Raw genomic sequence first — 11347 nt, 5'->3', positions numbered from 1 at the left:
CAAAGGCAACAGAGAAAGAAGCTGATGACACAAGCAAGGATGAGGGTCCCAAAAGGGATGTCAAGGCCAGGGAGGTCATTTTGGAACCCCCTGCTGGTATGTTCATGCCATCACCTGATAAAAAATTCCAAGTACCGAAAACTGAGAAAGGTTCAGATGCCTGGAACAAATTGAGAATCAGTTGGCCGCCAGAAAAGAAGGGCCCTGGTATGCATTCAGTGCCACAGGAATGTAAGGAGACAAAGAGACTGAATGATCTGATCAGAGAGAAAAAGACTGAATTCTCACAAAGCAAACATGGTTCAGAGAAGGATCTAAAAAGCCCAGGCAGAAACAGTTTAAAGTCAAGAGAGCTTGAAGTGGACACAACAGGTCCTTCCTCTTCGACAGTGAAAAACAAGGCCCGCTCTTCTTTTGTAGCATTAAGGGAAAAGGCCAACATAGAATCATTAAGTCCAGCTCCTACATCTTCAGATGCTTCTCAACCATGGAAGGTTTCATCAAAGATTGCTCTTTTCCAAGAAGGTACACCAACAAAGTTTAAACCTCCTTATACACCTCCTAAAGTCACTGAAAAATCACCAAAAACCACTTCCACCGCAAGAACAAATTCAGTCACTCCTGGCTCCATTTATAATGAGGCAAGCACTTCCTCTGCTAAAATTAAAAAATCTGTTCGATTTACATCAAGCATAGATGCTGAGAAGGAACATACAGTGACAACTGGTGCAGGTACGGCACCTAAAGATAATGACAACACATCTAACAGAGGCAACCCTGAAGCTGAATTTAATCATGATGAGATGGATAATTTGACAGAATTTACCTTGGAAGAGGATACTAAGGATTCTCCATTAAAGGCAAAGGTAGGGGACCCTGACAAATTTCATAATCCTCATGCAAAGTCACAAAATGGCAGGAGAGAAGTGAATTTTGGAAGCAAAGAACATTTGGATTTTTCTCAAACAGATGCACCAGAAGAAACAGGCATGAACATAAAGAAAGAGATTCCACCCACCTCTGTTATTTCAGAGCTGCCTGAGGCTTCCATCCCAGTAGTGGCTGGCGTTCATGGAGGCCTGATGAAACAGGCTAAGGGTAGTGATGGTATTGATAGTGCACAAATACATGAGAAATTGATCGAAGAAGGAAAAGAAATTACTAATATGCAACAATGTGTGGAGGAACAAGATGGCAAAAAAGTAGATTTGGAGAAGCTGGATCCTGAATCTAGCATGTCTTCAAAGGACACACAGTTGAATCCAATAGAGACAGGAAGTGACAAGCAGGAAGGGGACACAGACACTCTAGAAGCCAATGCTAATCAAGGGAAGGTATCCAAAATGGCTGAGGACAACCTGAAGGTCTCAGAGAAACCAAATTCCCAAGGTCCCTCTAACAAACCGAATGGAAAGACACATATTCGAAAGGAGTCATGGTCTAAACTGTCAGGTAAAAGCCCTATATCCAAGCTCTTTTCTTCTGGTGGGAAAACAGACAAGAAGGAACCTGTGGAGGGCAAGAAACCAGAGGCTAAGCCAAGATCCATCCTGGGCAAATTTTTCCAGTCATCACCAGAGAAAGGGAAAGACCCAAAGAATGCTCAGGGAATTAATGCCGACTCATCAGGTAGGAAGTCAGATGTGACCAATGAGAATGCTTCAGAGGTTTTCAGGGATGAAGATAATCTGCTAATCAAAGGTGGAAAAAAATGCAATGATGATATGCATGATCCATCACTCCCAGGCAAAGCTGAAGCGACCAGCACCACGGACATAGCAGAGTCTCCAAATCCAGATGCCTACAGTCAAGGGGAAGCAATGGATTCAGCTGCTCCATCTGCACAAGACAGCAGTGAAGGTAATGTCAAACCCCCAGGCCCTGGTATAACTATATTTGGTGAAGTACACCCCAGTAACACCATTTCCATGAATGAAACCAGCCATAGTCCAATAAACATTAGTATTTCTGACCCTATTCTGCCCCAATGTGAGCCTAGTGTTCACATCACTAATGAAGGCAGTCCTGGCATTCTTGAAACAGGGATCATGGATGTGTTTGCCTCATCTGAAGAGCCAGTCTACCAATCACAAATCAAAAATGGTGATGGGAAGGGAAATCTGCTATTTTCAGATCCCAGCACACCCATTAGCTTTGATCTTAACCAATCAGGATACTTACCACCCCATATACCTACAGATGCCATTGTAAATCCAACTGGTGTGGAGCTACAGGCATCAGACACAGACTTCATTAACAGTAGCACTGTCTTAAGCCCTGTAGATAACAGTCAGACCCTCAATCCATTTGGTCCAAATGAACCAAAACCGGATGTCAATAAAAGTATGCTTGATAGGTCACAGTTAGATACCAGTCACTCTGCAATTAATCCTGGAGAAAATCAGCTTGATGTATTTGGTATCAACAGTGGATTTGTGGTTCCTAATCAAGCATCTGTTCAACCAGTCAATGAACATGTAACAACAATGAATTGCACTGAAGACAAAAGCAGTCATCCATTTTACCAAAATCTGGCACCTCAGCTTGGGGATGAATCACAAGCAGAACATGTCAGCTTTGACATATTTGGTCCTGACAGCGGAATCCAAGATCTTTCGAGCCCTACCGATGTGTTTGATAAAGATTTAGATGGTTTAGATGCCTTTTCAGCTCCACTGTCTTCGACTCTTTTAAAAGACCCATTTGGGACAAATGAATTTTCAGACAGTGGAAACAACCCAGCTATGATAGCATCTCCTGGACATTCCAACATCTTTGATGACTTCTTGGGGTTGGGCCAATCAACTGTGGCTAGTCCGATTAAGTCCGATCAGGAAAGTCTGTTTGCTGATGATATATTTGCATCTGATTCCATTGGTACCCCATTATCCATCCCAAGCGTGGCAGCTCCAAATTTGGATGGGATGGCACAAATGGGTTCAGGTAGTACAGACACAGTAGCATCAATGGAAAGCATGAATGACAAGTGGATGGAGGATCTGCTGGGTTAACGGCACGTTTGCAGCCCTGCTCCTATCTTTGAAAACAGCCATTACTGCTCGTATCTGATAATATGGCCATTTGAGAGTTCATATATATGAACTCTCATATGGCCATATTATCAGATATGAGCAGTAATATATATATATATATATATATATATAAAGGCCCCAGTTAAGGGAGTATTCTACACAAAAAAAAGTTTTAATAATTGAAATTAAGTTTGCACTAAGCCTTTTCTTAAATATGGTGATCGATTTATTGATTTTTTCCTATAAAAATCCATATAAAAGCTAAGAAAGCACAGGTAGACCAATACAGACTGATTATACTGAGTGTATTTCCCTGGACTCATATGACTAAACTTTCAAATATATATGCACAGAATGTTTCATAACCGCTGGATTAGCTTTGGAACCTAAATTCCTATGCCTGTCTGGTATTTAAGCTCAAGTAAAAACCCATGATTTTAAGATTGCAAATTTTAACATATACATTTGAAATTGATTGCAACATGAAAATGAATGTAAACATGAAAATAAAAATTAATTACTTGTGCCGTACAGTTTTCCAGCCCTTTTGTCACCTTAATTGTTGCAAACCTGGGATACAGTATCAGTGTATAAAACAAGACACTGACATCTAGTGGATAGGCATAGGAATTAGACCATCCTCTTCCTCCTGATTTCCTATTATCCCAATGGAGAAATTATTGTTGAAAAAAATCAAAGACACTGTCAATGGCAGATCATATATTCCATGGGTTAAGATAGACTGATGTACACATGTATTAATAGCAAACCAGCAGGAAAAAAGCCATGTAAACAAATGAAACTACCGTCTTAACTCTACCTTTAAAAAATGTGTTAAAACTAAGAGTTTACACTTGCCTTTTAAAAGATGAAACCATATTGAATTCCTAACATACAGTAAGCAGAGAATTTATTTCCAGTTTCATTGTTATATTTTAAACTTTCAAATTTTTAAAAAGGTTTTGCAAATTCACTGATTAAACAATATATTTCAATAAAGAAATGCAAGTAAATCATGTAAATAAGGAGAAAGAGTGAAACAGTCAAACCATTAATTATTTTTTATTTTAAAAAACACTTGTTTTTTATAATTATGTCTTTTTATCATTCTTGATTTCAGTTCTTTTTGTTAGATGCATGTGCATTACATCACATCTTGTATTACTGACAGTAACTAAATTTGTACATTAAAAGTGAGATTCAAGTTTGAACTATTTGTCATTTTTAATAACACACAGTATGTTATGTGGCATTACGTGGTTTGTACGTTATTACATCAATCTTTCATGTGTGCTCACACACGTCACATGTATGTTGAGCGGCGATCATGCGAGACGATACAAAAGATCACCGCTGGATCCCTTTGTTAGTTTCCAAAAAGGGTTGCTAATATGAAGGTGGTGTCATTAGCAAAGGAAGCTAGCCACACTGATTCTAGCACTACTGCTTCTTCACAATAAACAAAAAACAGTGCAGAAAAAAAAGAGGAATTCATTTTAAATTCAGTTGAGGTGGAGATACATTTTCAGAACTATAATCCCAGATATCAGTAAAATTGCCTCTGTCCCCAGTGCCGTGTGTCCACGTTTGAGATTTGGAGTGGTTCTGCATACTGCAAGAGCACAACACAAACAGGCAAACACAAAGACATTACACAATTGCCACAATGTGTAATCACACATGCAGGGAGAATCAGGCATACTCCGTACCCTTCTTCAAAGGGGAGAAAACTGAACATCAGCAATTAAATCTACCGCCTTTTTGATGAAGCATTAAATAAAACAACCAGGAGAAGGATCTGACAAGTTCATTCTTTATTGATTAAAAATAATAATTATGGAAACATGCACTGAAATCCAAAAAAACAAAAAAACAAAAAAAAAAAAAAAAACTTGAAAATAACAGGAAGGGAAACTGAAATATCTTACAGCTTTGTGTTTAAGTCTACAACACACAAAGTCATGTGTAAAGGTGTTCTGTCCCACTGATACAATGCTGTTAATTAAGTTCGATTTATTACAGATAAGAAAACAGACAAGGAAACAAAAATAAAAGAAGTGGAGCAAAATCAAATAAATGAAGATTTGAATGCAGTTTGATCCAGGGTATAATCCAGTGGGTGCCACTGATTGAACAACGATTATACTCATATAGCCATACCAGCCACAGCAGTCAAGTACAGGCAAATGGCACTCAATACTTCAAGGTTGGGATAATACCTAAATCTCATTATTACTCCTCAGTTAAATCAATACCATTACAGAAAACATTTATTTACCAGCTGGACAATTAATAACACTAGCCTGCATAACACCCACCAAACTTTAAACCACAACGGTGCACCACGATATTCGGACAACCTTACGAGAACATCGGCGCAATGTTTCGTAAGGTTCTAATGGGGCTTTGGGTATCAAAGTGACCGATTGACTAGAGAATGGGAAAGGTGCTTTTGGAAGTCCAGTGGAGGAGTGTTAGGCCAGACATAATGATAACTGTACTTCTGACGAAAACATTTACCGGTAAACAAGCATCTTCTGTCAGGAGACCCATAAAATCAAAATCAAATCAACTTGACATAACTAAACTTTCTCCCAATCCAAGCATTCAAGTCACACTATTCTACAATTCACAGGATTTAACATACAGTGCTACATAAATCAAGAAAGACCACGACTTACATCAGATTGATTATATGCATTTCTCATGTCAAATGTCAGACAGCCCACTACATCCAACTTTATATTTGACCAATAAAACATTAAGCCAATAAAAACTGCCCGCCATGGTGAATTAATGAGGACAAATGATGTCACACAATCATTGACACACTATATTGTGACATCACAAAGCATTGGGAGAACACAGGCTGCTGAACAAAAGCACAGTTCAAACACTACAGGTGACATCACTACTAGAGTGTGTACATATTCTTGTAGCTCGATTCACGAGTGTAACTCATGAAAAGCTAATGATACCATTTTTTCCTTTGTAGTTTCAGAGAAGCACTAGGCAATTGAGAGCAGTCAGTAGGCTTGATAAAACATGCTGACATACAAGTCCACCATCACAATATTGCTTAAAATCAGGAGTGGCGTTTCAAAAAGGACTAGCCAATAATCACAAAATACATATAGTTATATTTTTTTTGATTTACACATGGCAATCTAGGGAATACAAACACCAATAAGAAAGAGACAGATAACCCCAAGTTTTCAAGCGTGCACAGTCAAATACATCAGTGGGTCAGTTTTGTCAAGCTGAGAAAGATTGAGAGAAAGGGTCAGTGATATCTGGCACTCTATTCACCCGTCCAATCGAAAAAGGCTTAAAGGCTTAATGAGAGAGAGCACCTCCAGCGAGACGAGCAGGAGGCCGCGAGGGAAGCAGAGCGCTGGAACCCCGTGAGCGGGGGGAGAGAGAGAGAGAACACGGCCGTTTCTGGATCAAACCCTGCCGCCACATCCGCCGCCGAAAGAAAAGCGAACGAAACGCGCGCGCCCTCCTTTCTCTGGCCTCCGCGCCCCTCCACCTCCTCTCTTCTTTTAAGATACAAAGGCCAAATGTGAAACACCCAGTATAAAAAACAAATCGACACCAAATTTCATTATTTACACGCTAACGTCGTCGATCAAGTACTCTGCAGCCGCTTGCCATCCGTGCCAAGCTAATGTGCGCTACGGTCTTCCGAATCCAAAGTCTGAGCCGCGAACAGACCCCAATGCGCCACAGGCAGAACGTGTGGCTTCAGTTACTCCGCCGTTAAACTTCTTAAAAATGCTTTTTTTAATATATAATATATATGTACACGTTTAAATACATCGTCGTGAGGATCAGATTTCAGACACAGAGCTGTGGAATACTTAGTGAATTAGTGAGATATGTTTGTGTTTAAACTTCTTTCAAAAAGTGGAATTATCAGAAATTCTCCAGAGCCTTTTTGCCAGAACTTGAGATCTGAGGAGTCTGAGATAGTATGAAACAGCCAATAGCGGACCGGGGTTTGAAAGTCCGGTTCCTGCTGCCGTGAGCAGTGACTCGCTGGGCCCGGTCCCTTCATGGTACCAGAAGCGGTCGGGCCCAGAGGAGAGCATGCGCCACGTTTCTGGGCATTGAGCGTCACACCTTAATCTGGAGAGGGTTGGCCAGGGCCAGGGTGCCAAACCTGTTTCCTGTGGGCAGGACTGTGGAGGGCGAGTGGGCATTAGTAAAATGCACCATTTTCTTTTTTACTGTAGTGGGGCACGAGAGCTGGTACACTGACCCCAGTTCCTCTGGGACCAGCCCCTGGAAAGTAGTTGAAGAGGGTCTTACCATTATCCTCTAGCTTTCAAAACATACCTTTCACTATTTTATGTCATTTAAAATTTGATGTGAAATTCTAAATCCCAGATTCAAAGGTTTTGACGAGGTTTTGGTGGGAAGCGAAGCCTCCTTCAGGGCTTTATGGAAATGATATAATTTATTGTTCCAAATCCAGGAGGGCTGCCGTGTCTGCTGGTTTTAGATACGTTCCAGCACTAAAGTCCTAAATTAAAGTCAGTGATTGGCTAAAGAATCTACACACGCCTTGTTTCCAAGGCCTAAATTGGCTGCTGATTGAAAAAAAAATCACAAAAACCAGCCGAGACTGCGGCCCTCCAGGACAGGAATCTGAAGCCCTTTGCTGTAGAAAGACAGATGAGGGAACAAATAGGATCAAATCAAATGGATTAAAGCAGGGACCCACAGCAGTTCCAGGGGCAGGCTGGAATAAAGAAAGGGAATTACACAAGGGATGCCCAGGAGCATTTAGTAAAACCTGGAACCCTTTCGCAATGGGAGTCATTTATTTTCTTGGTTAAAGTGTTTGTCCATTTATCTTAAACCACTCCCACAGCCTAACTTTCCTCTCTCCATGTGGTGGATTAGGACAATGATATTTCTGGCCAATGTTCAACCCAAAAATCTTCCAAATGGACTGTGCTGGAGCCAAGCAAAGCCACTTCAATGCAACTGTTTGATCAGTCGATAAGTGCGTTTCACACAGCTGCGACAGACGCAGGCGTTTTGGGGGAGACACTGGCTGCAGCTCCATGCACAGCTCAAAAGTGTGTGTGTGTGTGTGTGTGTGTGTGTGTGTGTGTGGGTTTACATGGTACGGTATTGCCATTCTGACAGCACGTGTTCACAGCTCCAAAATGGGATGGTTTAACATGAGTAACTGAAACCACATTAAATTCAATCTACAGTTAAGCTCCACGACTAAACCGGGGACAGCCCCATCATGTTCTCAGTAGTACTGTTGTAAATAAGGCATTTTACATTACCAGGACTTGCAGGAGTTGGTTCAGATTGTGCAAACGTACATCTTAAATTACAAAGACGGAAAGAAAGACAGACAGAAAGAAAGAAAACTCAGAGGAAATGGCAGACTGGTGAGTTGTGATGATTGCGTCCTTCTACACACACACACACATGTAAACCTTTTAACTGTGATTCCTACAGTGTACAATGCATCCTCAATGCACATCCTATTAAATGGTTCTGGTTCCTATGGGCTGATGACAAGGTCTTTCTCTTTGGCAGTAGTGGTTTCTTTAGGCCAATGAAAGTCATTAGAATGCACGGGTGTGCCATACTGTTTCTGTTTCTTTAGGCAAGTGGTGTCCCTGGTAGCAGTACTATGGTCTAACTAATGCTGAGTTGTGCAAATCCCATAAGTTTAACATCGTCAGGAATTTCAGAGCCTTCCACTCCTGAAGCCTGGAAGGAGAAACAAGCTTGTTAGATCAGAACTTTACTATTCGTTTTATTATTATCATCATTATTATTATTATTATGACTACTACCACTACTAATACTACTACCACACCCAGTAGTAATAATAATAATCATCAGCATCATCATCATCAAACTATTATTACAGTCAGTGGTGGTAGACCACCTACCACAACAACCATCAAAACAGGCAACAGATACAGAACATCCTGTTCTGGAACCTTTAAAATTACTTGGATTTATGGGGATACAGTTCTCATATTACACCAGGAAGCAGATGGCTGTGCATGCACTATGTACGGTATACAGCAATAATATTTCATAACTTACCAACTTGAAAGTGACATTTTTGTTTGTTTGAGGCTCATCGACAATTTTCTGCAAGTTAGCAGCAACTAAAAGGAGCAGAGAGGTCAGTGTAAGAGAACTGCTACTGCACTGAGAGCAGAACTGCATTCAGCTCTGACCCGCCCGCACATATTTACCACACATCAATAATCTGTCCTTTACCAGCATCCAGTACATACATACATGTTTGGGTTACAGCAAACAGGAGCGGCTCCTATACTTTTACATGCCTAACATGTTAACCACATCTTATTCGAATTAAATAAAGCTTTTAAATGTTTGAAGGATTGCTTCGCACCCACAATATTTCAAGCGGAGGCTTCGGGCTGGTTACCCTCACATTCCCAAATCTCTAACATCCACACTTTTACGTTGCTCTGGCAACCACCGTGTCCAGCCATTGGGCCCCTCCAGCCTCCTGGGCAGGGCCCTCTCACTCACCTATTACCAAGTCCCGGCCGTCCACCAGGCCCGCAGACACCAGCTCCTGGGACACTCCGTCCGCCGTGTCTGAGCGGGGCGACAGGCGAGCATTTTTATGGTGTTTTTTATGGCTTTAAGTTATATTTTAATGTTTTTATTTCAGCTGAAACCCTCAGATGACTCTACTCACCCCTCCCGGGCATGAACTCGAATCGGATGTCGTTCAGCTCCTTCTTTAAATTTCTGAAAGAGAGGAGAGATAAATGAAGGGACGGCCTATCCACACTCACATGAGAAACCTCAGCACAAAAACCTGATTGGTTAAAATGAGCTGCTGACACAGCAAAATTTAAAATCGAAAAGGCACTGAGTTCACACTGGAGAATGTATAATTGCTAGTTGACTACTTCCTGGATCGATGCTTTCTCCCAAGCTGTTCTGTCACACAGTGGTGACAAACCATAAAGGAATTAACCGTATTCAATTTTCAAAATGGATGCGTAATTTGCAAAATGATCCTTAAAGCAACTATATTTCATGGCACACATTCAAATAAAATAAGTTGTATTGTTCATTCATTTAATAAATACATATTTTTACAGTTATCATTATTGCTGCCACTATTATTAGCATTTATTTATTCTCGCTTTTAATTCACTGGTTCAATATTTGAACTGCACTAAAAGCAACTGCATTGCATGTTAGAACAGGGAAAAAAGCTGAGTGCTACTGCCCTCTTCTGGCCATCCAGGACATTACAATAGGTAGAATAAGTGAATTACAGTTGCTAACAGGTAAAGTTTCAGGTAATTTCCTACATTCTAAAGTACAGAAAACAATAACTGACCCTTAAAGAGTTGGGAAACAGCATTTGATTAACAACAATGACAGAACCACCATCTCTTCTCTGTATGACAGGATGAACACAAGCAAAGGAGAACCAAAATAGGACAGCACACAATACAGGGCCGTATTCAATTATGTCCAGAGTATATGAAGTCATTTGCACAAAAATGTACTACACGTGACACACACCTCAACCTTAATACCAAGCTAATGGGAGACTTGGTGGCGTCGTACGAGAGAGCTGCAGCTGGGTTCTGTAACGGAGACCAGAGGTTAGGACAGGAGGAAATGGCAGAAGAGCGTACACAGAGCTTATGAAGAGGAGTGCTCCCTCATCATCCTCAATTTAATCAATATGAATATTAATTAGCCTTTTGGGCACATTTGGAGTCTCACAACCTGTAAGTTGGCTGCTCAAAATGTAAACATTTTTTTTACAATTATTACCAGTAACAAAATCACCATACGTCAGTGTTTACCAATCCTAGCCGTGGAACCCACATGAATGGGAAATTGAAAAAGGGGAATTCATCTAAAAAAAAATAAAAAAATAAAAAAACCCTGGTGTTTGTCGCTGTTGGAGTGCGTTTACAAATACTTAGCCCCTTTCAAGCTCAACTTCCTGCTATAATTTATCCTCTCGCCCGCTTCACTGGAAAGCAGGAGATCAGACGGGATGCTGGGACTCACAAGTGCATGAAAACAGGGGCGTTTAGCACGACTAAAGCCCTCCAGCAGCGCCCACTGCAACTGCCAACCATCAACTGCCAACTGCCAACTGCCAACTGCCAGCTCAACAGAAATGAGGATTCTGAGGGGAAATCGGCTTTGTGCTGCGAGAGGCTTACTCCTGGCGAATCGAGCTCGCGGCTGGATTAGTGATCTAAATACCCCCCCCCCGAAAGGGCTGCCAGCCGTCAGGCTCGGAGCGCACCTGC

General features: G+C 41.1%; 1 protein-coding gene across 2 annotated transcripts in view; it reads right to left on the bottom strand.

Annotated features, from left to right (window-relative positions):
- Positions 1-4824: 4824 nt before the first annotated feature.
- Positions 4825-11347, bottom strand: part of LOC118233235 (serine/threonine-protein kinase OSR1-like) — a 69045-nt gene continuing 62522 nt past the window's right edge. For both annotated transcript variants that reach the window (XM_035428713.1, XM_035428714.1), the window contains 5 exons: positions 10599-10663; positions 9754-9806; positions 9582-9650; positions 9123-9187; positions 4825-8777 (listed from right to left, as the gene is read on the bottom strand). In XM_035428713.1, coding sequence (XP_035284604.1) covers positions 8703-8777; positions 9123-9187; positions 9582-9650; positions 9754-9806; positions 10599-10663 — 327 coding nt within the window. In that variant the 3' untranslated portion in view covers positions 4825-8702. The remainder of the gene's footprint in view (positions 8778-9122; positions 9188-9581; positions 9651-9753; positions 9807-10598; positions 10664-11347) is intronic.

This window comes from Anguilla anguilla, chromosome 8, assembly GCF_013347855.1.
Source record: "Anguilla anguilla isolate fAngAng1 chromosome 8, fAngAng1.pri, whole genome shotgun sequence".
Classification (NCBI taxonomy): domain Eukaryota; kingdom Metazoa; phylum Chordata; class Actinopteri; order Anguilliformes; family Anguillidae; genus Anguilla; species Anguilla anguilla.
This window is presented reverse-complemented; position numbering and strand designations above follow the sequence as displayed.